The sequence below is a fragment of the Dasypus novemcinctus genome, chromosome 13 (genome assembly GCF_030445035.2).
Source record: "Dasypus novemcinctus isolate mDasNov1 chromosome 13, mDasNov1.1.hap2, whole genome shotgun sequence".
Taxonomy (NCBI): Eukaryota; Metazoa; Chordata; class Mammalia; order Cingulata; family Dasypodidae; genus Dasypus; species Dasypus novemcinctus.
Window position 1 is genome coordinate 13,210,190 of NC_080685.1, and position 15,986 is coordinate 13,226,175.

The window sequence follows — 15,986 nt, forward strand, 5'->3', positions numbered from 1 at the left end:
AAGGTGAAATAGTAAATGGGTTCATTAAGAATCCTCCAGGCCAACTTCATGATTATAGGAGCTATGATGTGCTTTTAGCCCTCAGAAGAACCCTGACTTAGTGATCAATGAACGATGGAAGAGAGGCTCTGACTGAAAACTAAACTAAAACTTTGGTTTAACATTCCAAGGCAATTGGAAGCCTTTGTATAGTATTGATGTTCAAAGAATAAGGCTAGGCACTTTGTGTACATGGAAATAGGAAATAGGGATTGTTTCTTAGGCAATGAACTACAGGCAGAGCTTGATGTCTATTTGTAATCACCAAAACCTAAGACTCTCTGTCCTGGGTTCACATGAGAAACTTAGAAATGTTTTAAAGGGATTGAGAGCATGTCATGTGATCACTGGGCACAGTCCAAATTCCAAACAGCTTTGCTGAGCTTAAGGCTCCCATAAGCAGCTTCAGAAATCAAACTTCTGCCAACAACAAGACCGATAAATCAAAGATACAATTAATCCTAAATTGTTCTATCCTTCCTGAACATTTTAGTACCCTTAGGGAGAAAAGGAAAAGTTAGCATTTCTGCCAGAGTTAAATTCAGATTTTAACAGGGAAAACATGAACAACATTGGCAATATACACAAAAGCATCCTACCACTTCAAAATGCTTTGTGAGAAAAATGTTTTCCTTTGCAATCACTTTATTGAACAAATTAAAAATCAAGTTTTTAGGAAGCTCTCACCTTTCTTTAAATTCAATTCTAGGAAGCAGCACCTGAGATAGATATGTACTGTGCCCAACACATAATAAATGGGAAACAAGGAATTGATTTTTTGGTTAACTATAATTATTCTCAATTTTACAGACAAATGCATGCAGACCTCAAGTTTTTAACTGTTGAACCTTGCCACAGATGGGTCAGAGATCCTAATATTAACAGGTATACAAACATAAACACATTACAGTAAAGATTGGGTAATGATAATGTGGCCACACAAGAAAATGCAAAATAGCCATTTTAAAGGATAAAGTAGAAAAGTGTCTAATAAAATGGAAAGGTGTTTCCAATATACTGCTAAACAAACAGGTTACCAAAAAAAAGTACCTAGAGTATAGTCCTATTTTTGTAAAAATGGTGTACGTGTGTGTATAAACCTATGAATGTTATTCACTTTGGGGGAAAAAAAGTGACTAGAAGGTTATAACAAAATCTCAAGAGTGGTTAACTTTGGGTGGTGGGGTTATGAATGCTTTATCTTTTCTTCTTTCGCTTACCTGTATTTTCTAAATGTTCTACAATTAATATGTGTTACTTTATTATGAGTAAAATTAACTTTATGTTTAAATAAATAAACTTAAAGAAACCTAAGTTCAGAATACTGAAGCAGCCTAGGTACGGCCTGCTCTTCCTTCCTCGCACTAACCAAAACACCTTCTCTTGCATTCTTTGGAGAAATCTTCAATGATCCAGCATACAAGTAGATACTTGCTTCTGCTCTTTAGGGAAAGTCTAATAACCAGTGATATAAGTGAAGGAGAGGAAAAAGCCATCTGTTAGAACACTTCTCCCTACCTGGGCATAACGTAAGAGCTTCTCGGTGGCCTCAGGGTCTTTATTCCAGATGAGATCTTCACAGAGCTGGAGAAGCTCCTTATGGATGTCATCATACACAGGGAGGTTTCCAGCATTCACGATCCCCATGTCCATACCAAACTAAGGGCAAAAAAGTAGGATGAGGATTCCCAGTGATAACCTAAACCAGGGGCCAGCAAAGTTTTTCTATAAAAGGCCAGAGAGAAAATATTTTAGGCTATACAGTCTCTGTTGCAATTATTCAACTCTGTCATTATAGCATAAACATAGCATATACAGCCACAGACAGTATATAAGTGAACAGATGTCACTAGTTTCCAAAAACATTTTATTTATAGAAACTGGAAGCAAGCTGGATGTGGCCTGCAGACCAAAGTTTGCCAACCCCTGCCCTAAATCCAAGCTGGTTTCAACAGGACAAACAAGTCTTCTCCCATACCTTGATTGCATGGTAAAGGAAAACACCGTGCATTGCTTCTCGAATGGCTTCCATTCCTCGGAAGGAGAAGGACAAATTGGAGAGACCACCACTTATTTTGGCTCCAGGTAATGTTTCCTGGCAAAATTTGTAAAATGTTAGAAGATTCCTCTACTTTACCAAAAGCAACAGTATCACTTCTCTTAAGCTTTATATAGAAGAATAGAAAATAAGAACATAGAAAGTTCAATAGTAACTACTCAGAGTTCATTGTGCTAGACATAGACCAAAGCTTATCACGTTGCAGTGCCACAAAGGCATTGCTTCATAGTTTTTCCTACTAGACTCTACTCTCCCTAAGAGTAAATACAAAATTTTACTTCATCTCTGTATGCCTCCACAGTGACCATGACAGGGCCGATACATAAGAGAGGTTCCAGAAAATATTTGCTGGATAAATGAAAGGGAGGAAGGAAAGAAGAGAAGGAAGGTGGGAGGGAGGAAGGGGAGGTGTGTATGTGGAAGGTGTGGGAGAAGTTCCTTATTCATTGAAAGCATAAGATACCTCAAGGCTATCATAACCTAAATGAACAACTTCTTAGCTCACTACAACCAATGAAAAAAGAAAATAGGAAATGGAGGTTCCTACCATACCTTATGACAATTTCAAGCATTAGCATGCATGTAAAGCAATAAGAACTCTCATGTACTGATGGTAAAAGAATAAATTGGCTCAGGAGTTTGAGGGGATAGCTTGCCATTATCCACTACTTTGACACAGCATTCCCACTTCGTGGTAGATGCTGTAGAGAAACTCATGCACATGAGCCCAAGATACACAGACAAGAAGGGCCATAGAAGCGTCGTTCTAGTGTTCCCCAGCTGGAAATGACCCAAATGTCCATCAACAGTAGAAAGGTTAACTGCAGTATATGATGGATTATGCATTAAAAACAATGAACAAACCACAGCTACAAGCAACACAAATGAATGTTAAAAGTGAAGCTGAGTAAGAAAAAAAGGCATATATGACTCCTATGATTCTGTTTATATTAAGTCCCAAAGCAGAAGAAACTAGATTGTTTAGAAATACATATATAAGGGATGTGATTATTAAAAATAACAATACCATGAAACTCAAAATGATGACTGTTTAATAAAATTCAGGATGAGGATATAATCAGAAATGAAGGATATGGGGGTGTGTGAACCACCTTTTAATTTGTGCAAGGCAGTATACGTTTCATAATTATTTATTAATCCTATATATATATGTTATATTTCTTCTCCATTATGTGTGTTACACTTAACAATTTAAAATAAAATTTTATAAAAGAAAATAAAGGCACTTAAATGAAGTAAAACAATTTACTACCTAAGAACAAGAATGAAAATGTTCCCAGCCAGTTTGTGGATGAATGAATGAATACAGCCTTTACTCAAACAATTTCAAACTTATAACCCCAGTAAATATATATGTTAGCTCTACACATTCATTGGAGACATGAAATATATTCAAACCATGTCTTGGCTAGAAGAGAGAAATTCTTTAGCTTACTTTAATCACTTTTGTTGCATGGATAAAATTTACAGCATACAAGTTGTGCTCTTCCATTCCAGTACCAATGGTGAGGATATTGGGGTCAAAGATGATGTCATTTGGATTAAAGTCCAGTTTCTTCACAAGGAGATGGTAGGCTCGGGTGCACACTTTTATTTTAGTGTCTTTTTCTGTCGCCTGGGAAGAGGAGTCAAGAATATAATTTGAAATAGAAAGATGAAATGTTATCTATAATAGCAGAAGCACATTTCACTCACCAAAGGCACTCAAGTATCAATGCTTGGATTTCATAGAAATCCAAATGCCAAACAGCTTCTAAACTTTTATCAATAATCTCAGAGAAGGAAACAGTTTAAAGATTCCTTTGTGTTTATTATCAGCACAACAGCTATACTGCTTCTGTAAAAATCAAATCTTATGCACACATATATGGTCTATTAATGGGCTTCTAAAAATACATGCATGTGAGCACACATATATGGTCTATTAATGGGCTTCTAAAAATACATGCATGTGATAAAAATACAAACTGCGAAAGGACAGGATAAAAAAATATGTGTCCCTCATTTCTGGACCTGCCTGCAGTGGTCCTGTCACTCCCAGTACTCCTGCCACTGCTCTCTTAGGTATTCCTGCAATAACTGTCTATGTAGATGCAAGGATATAGATTTATACTCCCTCCCCCTCTGCCACAACACTGGCTTATCGATGTGGAATATTATACGTTAGTAAAAATGAACAGACTACAGCTATAAACAACATAGATCAACCATGAAACTGAGACTGAATAAGAAAAAAGAAAAGCAGGACCATAAGTCATAAATGAACATTAGTATCACTCTCCAAAACAATGACCCTGGAAGGCTTAAAACTCCCAGATGCTTCCCATTATCCTCAGAGGAGGGGCTGCAGCTCTAATTTCTTTTCTATCACCTGCCTCCTCACTTCACTCCTGCCACGCTTTGAGGTTCCTGAAACCTGCCACACTTGTTCCTACCTCAGTCTTTCCACTTAATGCTTCCACTGTCTACAACACACTTGGCTTTGTACTTCACATCACTCAGGTCTCTAACCAAATGTCTTTATCAGAGAAGCCCTTCCTTAATCACCTTCTCCAAACCAGCCCAACCTCCACCTTCCTGCCACCTCCATTCTTTATCCCCCTTGCCTGCTTTATCTTTCTTCAGAGCATCTCTCATTTACTGAAATTATGCTAATTTGGCAACTTGCTTTTTAAATAATTTGCTATTTATTATTATTTAACTTGTCTCTTCCAACTAGAATGTCCATCTTGCTGTATCCCCAGAGCCTGTCACTGACTATGTTCTCAATATTGTTTGTGGATGAATGAATGAATACAGCGTTTACTCAAACAATTTCAAATTTACAACCCCAATGCACAACTTAGTCATCAATTTATATTCTGAAAGATTTCTCGTTATATAAAAAATCAGTTATACTCTGAAAAAAAAGAATACTCATCATTAGAGTGAATCCAAAAACTAAGTCATCTGCAGCCAAGTGACCAAGATGGTGATGTAAGACACTCCAGGGCGCCATACCACCATGCCCCGAATCTTTGCATAACGAGCAAAAACCGGCAGAGTCATTTTCCTCAAAACTCCAGAACACAGTTAAAGGGATGCAGTAATGGGCAAATGCTAAATCTAGAAAACAGCTTTAAAAATAACAGGAGAAACCTCCTGGCACCCTTGCTGGTCACTCCATCCCCTCCCCAGTGCAGTTTGTGTAGACAGCCTGGCACCCATTATAGGTCCCTGGCCCTGATGTAGAGGAAGCAGGACAACCTCTGTGTGAGTACTAGGGTGCTGGTATGTTGGTGCCAATCTATCTGGGAGCAGCCTTAAAGACTGAAAATAGAATAAATAAAAGAAAAAAGCAAACAAAGAAAAATTAACAACAACGAAAAGAAAAGAAAAAAAACAAAGAGTGAACCAGGAAACTCCTCTCAGGCTGGACCTCCCACAACTTGCCCTGCATGCAAGAGCAGCTGCAGTCCTAGGCATCTGGGGCAAAGGACTACAAGCTTTAAGACATACAATGAAATATCCTGCAAGGAGGAAAGTCTATGTTACAGAGAGTGAAGGGGCCCTTCAGATTCCTGTAAAGGGCGGAGTCCCCAAGGCCTTTAGGAAGCACAAGTCCACGGGAAGACACAGGTTCAGAAAACATGTGACTCGGAAGGAGAGCACCAGCCAACAAACGAGCTAAGGTGCATAGACTACGAAAGGTGCTTTCTGCTTTAGTTGGTTGTGTTGGCTCATGGCACTCAAGGAAATCTGTCACATAACAAGCTGCATAGAAACTTAAGAATCAAACAGCTCAGGGACCAAATCCTAAGTGACACTGTAAAGTATTAAAACGCACAGTGTGGGAGAGCTGAGATAGGAGTAGGGAGTGGCAGGCTGCACTGTACTCCACAGGCAGCGCTAAGACAGGAGGCTTGTCAGGCATAGGGGAGGCACGGGGGGCTGGCAAGGGAGGGCCTAGCCTGGTGCCAGGGTGGCGGCAGGGCTGTGGGCCAATCAGCGTGAGCAGCAGGCAGGGTGGGCACACTTAGGTGCCAGGGAAGCACCGAGGCCACGGGGCGTGGGCGTGGGTGACTGGTGAGGAGGGGTCTACCTGGACCCTGGCTACATGAGAGGTTCAGTTTTCTTATTCTTCATCTTTTCCTTTCTTTAAAAATTTTTTGACCTTATCTGCTTTTTTCTTTTCTTTTTGCAATTAAACATGGGCAATTTTAAAGATTTAGAATGAACGGGAAAACAAGTGTCAAAGAAAGAGCCTTAACATAAAGCCAAATAAAATAAAACCCTAAGGAAGAGAGAAACTGACCAACAGAGTTGACAAGTCAAAACAAACAGATGCACCAACATCAGTAAAAAATTACAAGCCACACCAAGAAACAGGAAAAAGGTAGATGAGATGCAGAATTTGGAACAACTAAACAAACATAGCCACACAAATCTTCTACATCAATTCAAAAGGATGAAATAAATATAAAGGATATTAATTAAGAAGAGACCAAATCCTCAATAAAATACTTCCAAATCAAATTCAGCAGCATATCAAAAGACTTATATACATCATGACTAAGCAGGATTTATTCTTGGTATGCAAGGCTGGTTCAACATAAGAAAGTCAATCAATGTAAAAACTACATTAACAAATTGGAGGGAAAAAAATCACATGATCATCTCAATCGACACAGAAAAGGCATTCGACAAAATCCAGCATCTTTCTGATAAAAACACTTCAAAAGATTGGAATAGAAGGAAAATTCCTCAATCTGGTAAAGGGCATATATGAAAAACCCAAAGCCAACATCATACTCTACGATAGGAAACAAGACAAGGATGCCCACTGTCACCACTGTTATTCAATATTCTACTAGAAGTTCTAGCTAGGGCAACTAGACAAGGAAAAAAAAAATTAAAGGCATCCAAATAGGAAAAGAGGAAATAAAACTCTCACTGTTCGTGGATGACATGATCCTGTATTTAGAAAATTCCGAAGTATCCACAACAAAGCTACCTGAGCCAGTATCAGATGAGTTCAGCAAAGTGGCAGGGTAAAATATCAACATGCAAAAATCAGTAAAGTTTTTGTACATTGGTATTGAACAATTTGAGGAGGAAATTGAGGGTGGGTGGGTGGGAAATCCATTTACAATAGCAACAAAAAGACTCAAATACCTAGGAATTAATTTAACCAAACAAGTATAAAATCTACATGCAGAAAACTACAAAATAATGCTAAAAGATAAAAGAAATCAATAAAGACCTAAACAAATGGCAAGACACTCTGTGTTCATGGACTGGAAGGCTAAATATTGTGAACGTTATCAATCCTACCCATACTGATTTATAGATTCAATGCAATACCAATCAAAATTCTAAGAGCCTACTTTACATAATTAGAAATGGCAATTACCAAATTAATTTGAAACAGAAAGTGCACCCAAATAGTGAAAAGCAGTCTAAAAAAGCAGAGTGACACAGGAGGAATTTTACTGCCTGACCTTGAAACATTATAAAGCTACAGTGGTCAAAACAGCATAATACTGGCATAAAGAGGGACATATTGATCAGTGGGATAGAACTGAGAATCCAGAGTAAACCCTCACTTCTATGCTCAACTGATTTTTTTTTTTTTAAAGATTTATTTATTTATTTTAATTTCCCCCCCTCCCCTGGTTGTCTGTTCTTGGTGTCTATTTGCTGCGTCTTGTTTCTTTGTCCGCTTCTGTTGTCGTCAGCGGCACGGGAAGTGTGGGCGGCGCCATTCCTGGGCAGGCTGCTCTTTCTTTTCACGCTGGGCGGCTTTCCTCACGGGCGCACTCCTTGCGCGTGGGGCTCCCCCACACGGGGGACACCCTTGCGTGGCACGGCACTACTTGCGCGCATCAGCACTGCGCATGGCCAGCTCCACACGGGTCAAGGAGGCCTGGGGTTTGAACCGCGGACCTCCCATATGGTAGACGGACGCCCTAACCACTGGGCCAAAGTCCGTTTCCCTGCTCAACTGATTTTTGACAAACCTACCAAGTCCATGTTAACAGGACAAAACAGTCTCTTCAATAAATGATGCTGGAACAACTGGCTATCGTAACCAAAAGAATGAAAGAGGACTCCTATCTCACTCCCTATACAAGAATCTACTCAAAATGGATCAAAGACCTAAATATAAAAGCCAGAACCATAAAACTACTAGAAGAAAATATAGGGAAACATCTTCAAGACCTTGTTATAGGTGGTGGTTTCTTGGAACTTATAACCACGGAATGCGCAACAAAAGAGAAAATAGATAAATGGGACCTACTCAAAATTAAACACTTCTGCACCTCACAAAAATTTGTCAAAAGGGTAAAAAGGCAGCCACCTCAATGGAAGAATATATTTGGAAACCACATATATGATAAGGGTTTAATATCCAGGATATATAAAGAGATGCTACAACTCAACAATAAAAAGACAACCCAATTAAAAAATGGGCAAAAGTCTTGAATAGACATTTCTCCAAAGAAGAAATACAAATGGCAAAAAAACACATGAAGAAATGGTCAACATCATTAGTAATTAGGGAAATGCAAATCAAAACTAAAATGAGATATCATTCACAACTATCAGAGTGGCCACTATTAAAGAGACAGATGGAGAGGATGTGGAGAGATAGGAACACTTACTCACTGTTGGTAGGGATGTAGAATGGTACAGCCACTGTGGAGGACTGTTTGGCTGTTCCTAAAGAAGTTGAATATAGACTTGCCACATGACCTTGTGATACCACTCCTGGGCATATATACCCAGAAGAACTAAGAGCAGTGACACAAACAGACATCTGCACACCAATGTTCACAGCGCCATTATTGACGGTTGCCAAGTTGGAAACAACGCAGGTGTCCATCAGCTGATGAATGGATAAACAAACTGTGATGTATTCACATGATGGAATATTGTGCAGCTGGAAGAATTGAAGTTGTAAGGCTAATGACAACATGGATGAACCTAGAGGGCATTATGTTGAGTGAAGCAAGCCAGAGACAAAAGGACAACTATTGTATGATTGCGCTACTATGAACTAAATACATTGTGTAATCTCATGGAGTTACTAACTTGAACATGGGTCACCAGAAAATAGAATGAGTTTAGAGAATGGAAAGCTGGGGGTTAACTTGTGCAGAACTGGTAAAAAGGTTGTGTATTAATCTTTGGAAATGAATAGAAAAGGTAAAAGCTTAACATAATGTTTGTAACTAGCAGTATTATTATATAGGTATGAAAGTGGTTTAAAGGGAAAATCTAAGGTCATGTATATGACTAAAAGAAAAGCTAAAAAATGCAACATGGAACTATATAGGATAGTAAAACCGCATGTGAAATATGAATATGGATAAAACTGCACGTATAAGACCGTTTATGTTAATACTACAAACTGTTAATATCAGATTTAAAAAAACCATTATGCTAAGTGAAAGAAAACATACACAAAGTACTACATATGATTATATTTATATAAAATATAAATATAAATCAATTTATAAAGATGAAACGAGATTGGTGGTTATGCGGGGCCGAGGAAGGAATGCTAAAGGGTGTTAAGTTTTTCTTTTTGGAGTAATGACATTGTACGAAAATTTTTTGTGGAGATGAATGTACAACATTGTGATTATACTAAAAGTCATTGATTAGAAAAAAAAATTAAAACGACCACCTACTTAATGTGTTTGGATACATTTGATACTGGAGATTTACACAACTAAGGGATAGTTGGGGGTGAAATATATAGGAAACAAAGAAAACAAAAAGGTAATTACTGGGAACAGATGTAGCTCAAGTGGTTGAAGGCCTGCTTCCCATGTACGAGGTCATGGGTTTGATCCCTGGTACCTCCTAAAAACAGACAAATGAAAAAACCAACTCTCATTGGGGAGTGGCTGTAGCTTAGCAGTTGAGCGCCTGCTACCCATGTACGAGGTCCTGGGTTCAACCCAGTATCTCCTAAAAAAATAATAATTATTATTATTAACTTCATGAAAACTGAGGGACGAAACGGGGTCCCTGTTATGGGACGAGCGGGGTCCCTGTTGCGGGACGAGAGGGGTCCCTGGCGTGGGGAAGAAAGCCTCGTACGGCCGCTGAGGCTTCCCTCAGGGGCTCCGAAGGCGTGGAGGGCGCACGACCCAGGAAGGAGTCGCGGAGACAGGCTGATGGCACAAGTCTGGTCTATTGTGGAAGGGGATGCAGATTTATAGGATTGGGGAGTGGTGTGGCGGGTTCTGATTGGCTAGGGCAAATGCTGTTTCCATATAAGGCAATGTTCTGGCATTGGGCTAGTGACTGGCCAGTAGAGTATGTGCTAACTCTTGATAGGCTGACACTGTTACTAAGCTGATAGGTGGTTGTAAGCTGTTGCTGGGCAAACAGCGTACTAAGAGATTAGGTTTAAGGGAGGGGGGAGGGGAAGTGAGAGCTGGGCTAGGCGGGAGATAGGAAGGGGGAGGGCGGTGCCGGCTAGCCGTTTAGCAGCAAAGGCCTAGTCAGGCGTGGTCACCTTGTCTAGGCCCAGTGGGCAGAGGCGGTGTCACCTCTTGCCGCACTGTTTGCCACTGAGGCAAGCCGGGTGCCCTTCCTCCCACAAAAACATATAGGGCACAGGAAAGGAAAAGTAATCATGGAATACAATGACTCAGCCTTCACATTCTTTAATAATGTAAACACTGAAAATAGTTATACCTAAAATTAACTATATGGGAGGATAGGTAGATAAAGATGTTTGGGGTGGGGTGGGGAGGTAGTAAATAACGCTAAATCCTTAACCACTGCGGGAAGTCAGTAAATAAGTAAAACTGGAATTTGAAGATGAGAAGGTAAATGCTAAAAGAATCAATTAAAATAGTTGAAAGGGTAAGGGAGCCAACTCGTTCCTATCCCCTGATGAAACCACATCTCCAAGACTTGAACAAGACCTCGAGACTGTCGAGGCTATGTGACAAGGCCAACTAATGTAACCTCTTTGTGCTTTAGTTTCCTCACATGTAATTCAAAAATAATAAGAATATATATGCAGTATTTACATGTTGGGAGGAAAAACTGATTTAGCACACACTGTGTGCTTTCCTGATACCAGCTAAGGTTCAGCATGTGTTGACCAAAATTTATTTTTCTTTTGTAATATTCTGGATTATTTGAATTTTTTCTTACAATGAAAATATATCCTTTCTACAAAATAAAGCTTTTTTAAAAAATTATTTTCCTTTTAAAATTAAAAAAAACCCCTAGGGAGGAAAGAAAAAGTTCACATAATCCCACTACTTCTTTTAATTATATAATAAGTCAATATCTGCCTATCTGAGACTACCCCATCCCTGTTTGTTAGTTAACTACTACCAATTTGTTTCTCTGCTTAGTCACATGTTTATCCATATAAATTTTTTTTTATTAAATAAAAATTGGGATCTTGTCAATTTTATTATAACTCTAAGTTTATTTTCTGTCAAATGGATAGTCAATTTTCCCAATATTATTTACTGAATAAGGCAACCTTCTTTCATTGAGGATTTTGTTAAATATGAAATTTTCAAATATATGAATGTTTCCAGACTCTGTTCTCTTCCCACTGCTGTCTAACCTGTGCTAGTATAACAGAGCCATGTAAAAAGAAAAAAATATATAAAATCACTTACCTGGCCTTCTTCATCGAAAGCCATGACCACCACAGCAGCTCCAAATTTCTTAATCTTTCTGGCCTTTTCCAAAAAGTCATCTTCTCCCTCCTTCAGACTAATACTATTGACAATGCACTTGCCTTGGCAGCACTTTAACCCAGCTTCAATCACAGCGAAATTAGAAGAATCAATGCACAAGGGCACCTGAGTTAGCAAGGAAAGGAAATCACTACAAGGCCACAAGTCACCAAAAATTCCCTTCGAAGGGCACTGAAACATTCCCTTTTTCTTCTTAGATAAACAATAAGTGAATAATACTATCAGGATTTTCTTTTTTTTTCCGGAGATAAGATTTATTTTTTAAGGAGATAATACTGGGGATCAAACCCAGGACCTCATACATGAGAAGCAGGTGCTCAACCACTGAGCTACATCTGCTCCCCTGGAGAAAGGATTTTAATAAACTTGTTTTTACAAGTCAAAAATAAGCAGGAGCCCAAAACACTTGGAGTGATTTAAGACTTACAAGAGGTCCCATGCATGGGCCAGGAATTTCTAGCACAAAGATCATAGCTGTATATCAGAATGTAATCAGTGATGACAGGTAGGCAGCTTCATTACTAGTTTACCTTGTTCAAGCACTTAAACCCCAAAGCAAACACCTTAAATAATATTCAGATATCCCTGCTTGGACTCTGGGATTAATGTTTAGCCTCATGCCCTTAGGGAACAGCCCTCTAGTCAAGTTATTCAAATTTAATCTTCCCTTTAGAAAGCCCAGTTCCTAACTGGGGGGAAGAAAAAAGTGAATATGAACACTGGAAAGGAAAAGTAGATGTAATATGCAACAGATAGCTATAACTAAAATAAAAGACAAAAGTGAAGTGTGCAGATGACGATCAGTCCCTTCCAGTCCCACCTCTGCTCCAGGAAAGGGGAAAGTGAGTGCTTAAGGGAAGGACTACATAGGCGGAGAGCAGGGGTTCTTAACCAGGGGTTCACAGACTCCCAAGGGGCTGTGGAAAGACTTCAGGGGGTCCGTGAGCTTGAGTTGAAAAAAAATCAACTTATTATCTTTATTTTCTCTGACTTCTAACTGAAATCTAGCATTCTTCACTTACGAATGTAAGCAATAAATTAAATTACAGTAGTATTCATTTCACTTGACTGGCAAAGAGGTCCATGGAGCAAAACAGGTTAAGAATCCCTGATGTAAAGAAATGAAGAGGGGCAGCTGATCGAGGCCCCATTATTTAATTAATCATGCAATGAATAGTTAAGTGCCTACCATGTGTTGGGCCCCATGCTAGGTCCTAGGGAAAACGGCAAGGTGGACAGGTCCTTGGCTTCACTAAGCGTGTAAAGACAAATGATTGAACAAGTAATGACAATGTAAAAGTCACTGTAAACGTTAGGGCACGACAGAGGCACTTCATATCACGAAGATATCCCAGGGGCACTAAACCCAGTCTGGGGAAGTTGGGGGAGAGGAAAGGGAGTGTGCAGGGAGAGTCCCCAGGGAGGAGGCATTTCAGCTGATGACCGCAGAGTGAGCAAGGAACTCTTCCTTGAGCTTCCCGACTCTTAGACATTCAGTCACAATCCCAAAAGAAAGCAAAGCAAAGACCCTTGTTAAACTACAGATTTCACTTTTTTGTATCATGTTAGTAAAGAGAGGTTTGCTAGGAAAAGAGTCAAATGCAATGAAAACATTGGGCCAGCTGACAGTTTGGTATCCCACCCTACTGGTGCTGACCCCATGTTTTCACGTTCTACCCCAACTGGCCAAAATTTGGCCTCTAATAAATTTTGATGTTAGGTCAAAATCAGGAAGAATAATAAAGAAACATGTATTTTAATAACCAGAGTACTAAGTAATAATGTCCTAAATTACATGGGCACTTCACAGTTATTTCAAATACAAGCCCTCATTCATATCTCTACAACTCATCAATCAGGCAGAGCAGGTATAATTATCCCATTTAAGAGCTAAGGATTATTCCCATTTACCTGAGGGTCTTGCTGGGAACTAAACCCAAGTCTTCTGAGTTCAGCCCTCTTCCCACTACTTAGGCTGAAAGAAACAACTGGCTCCACACCTGATTCTGATAGTACTCACCTTCTTTGTGCCTTAATATCTCATTCATAAGTCTTTTTAGTAAAGTGCTTTAAAGACACAAAGGATGGGTTATTGTAATTCAGGGCTTTTTATCACAAGACTAGTAAGCTAACAGCCTTCTCTGAAAAATGCAACTAGCAAGAGTCTTTAAAAAAAAAGGGGGGGGAGGGTGCAGGTGTAGCTCAACGGTTGAGTACCTGCTTCCCATAAAATGAGGTTCCAATTCAATGCCCAGTACCTCCTAAGCAAAGGTATGAGGTGAGACTTTTAAAGTTTTCAGAGCCCATTAAAAAATTTAAGGGACTAACTCAAAAATTAACTTAAACCTTTTAAAGAACAAATATAAAAGTTGATTAAATAAAATACCTTGATTTAATCATGTTTTATATTTTGTCTTAATCTTAGATGCCTAAAAAGGTCCCACCATCCTGCAACAAGGAAATATTAACCTTATCATAGGGATGAAACCAATGATTTAGTAGGAACAGGTAAGGATATCCTTCAGAAATAATGTGAGTAGTGGGCTTAGTCTGCCCAGACACCAGAGGAAGCCCAATCAATTCTCGTGACCAATCACAGATACCAAGAAAGTCGTAACTCTCTAAACCAGGGGTTCTTAACCTTTTTTGTCCCACAGACCTCTTTGCCAGTCAGGTGAAAACCACAGATCCCTTACTAAGTCCACACTATACTGAGTATATGTAATAAATATATCATACCCACACCAATATGTCCCCAGAGGAATAATGTTTTTTGAATTTCAATTCAAGCTCACAGACACCTGGTTAAGAACCCCTGCTCTATAAAGTCTGGATTATACAGAAAAGGCTCCCATTAATCAAGAAAGCTGACAAGCAGAAATCATTATTCTCTCAAGTATCAATGAGTTGACAGATCAGGGGGACAACTGACAAAGTTAAATGAGTGAGAGAGTAAGATATGTGAATTCCCTTGATAACTATAAACTTGTACAACCTTGGCAATGTCAGGTTCAGAAGCAATCAAGTTGCAAAATCTGGTCATTGCGCTTGAACCGTCCAGCATGCCGTCATCCATGTTGATATCCAGCACCTGGGCACCCATTTCCACCTGGACTTTGGCGACACTCAGCGCTTCCTGAGAGAGGAGCATAAGAGGGAGAAGCATTACTATGCGGTGACTCAATACACAGCTAACAGCAGCAATCCCCTGCTAGCCCCAGCAGTCCTTTCACTTACACTAGACTAATTAAAAGAGAAACGACCACCTCTATTTCAAACCCACAAGGAACTGCTAAAGCATCACTCATTCATATTTTTTTTAATAAAAATCTGCATTTTATAACCTTATAGTCAATTTGATTCTTCCTTTACTCTTCAACTTTTAAACGTAAATTATCAAGTCCTGATCATTTTTCCCACGGAGAACCTCTTGGATTTATAACTTTCCCATGTCCCCTGTCCTTACTCTCTGCCCTGATCCTCTATACCCCCTACCTAAACTACTACAGTATCCTCCTAGCCAGGCTCCCTGACTTTGGGCCTTCTTTCCTCCCATCAATCTTCACAGATTAACCTTTCTTAAACATCTCTTTCATCGCATCATTTCACCATTCAGAATCCACCAAGGCTTATGATAAAGAATCAAAACTCCTCAGCCTTCCCTTCGAGAGCCTTTGTTACCTGGCCCCACTTTCTTATCCAACTGTAAATCCCACTCGTCACCCACTGGCCTTTCCACCCAGCCAAGCCTGCTTCCTGATGACTTCTGTAACACTACTCTGCCCATTTCCACCTCTGTTGTGTGGATCATGTCATCTCCTCCTCTTGGAATACCTACTCCTTCCCTTCTCTATTAAGACCTGGCTTAGGTTCAACCCCTCCAAGAAAAGTCCTCAGAGAAGCCATCCAAAAGTCAAGTAACTCTTCAGTGTTTGCAAAACATGCAAAGTGTCCATCACGAACTATTAATAGGAGTATGAAGAAAAAGTGAGTAAATAAATTTCAACAGGATTTTATACTGGAAGGCTTTTCCTATTTTAAAGTATATTATTATACATTGTAGCCCTCCAAGAACAGGATATAATAGGCAGTATTTCCCACATATGACCATTTACAGAGTATCCTGTGGGATCAGAGTACCA

General features: G+C 39.4%; 1 protein-coding gene across 3 annotated transcripts in view; it reads right to left on the reverse strand.

The window, feature by feature from the left end:
• Positions 1-15,986, reverse strand: part of MTR (5-methyltetrahydrofolate-homocysteine methyltransferase) — a 104,109-nt gene that overhangs the window by 49,391 nt on the left and 38,732 nt on the right. For all 3 annotated transcript variants that reach the window (XM_058309491.1, XM_004473138.5, XM_058309492.2), the window contains exons 14-18: positions 14,840-14,980; positions 11,764-11,949; positions 3,555-3,734; positions 2,018-2,134; positions 1,558-1,698 (exon numbers count right to left, since the gene is read on the reverse strand). In XM_058309491.1, coding sequence (XP_058165474.1) covers positions 1,558-1,698; positions 2,018-2,134; positions 3,555-3,734; positions 11,764-11,949; positions 14,840-14,980 — 765 coding nt within the window. The remainder of the gene's footprint in view (positions 1-1,557; positions 1,699-2,017; positions 2,135-3,554; positions 3,735-11,763; positions 11,950-14,839; positions 14,981-15,986) is intronic.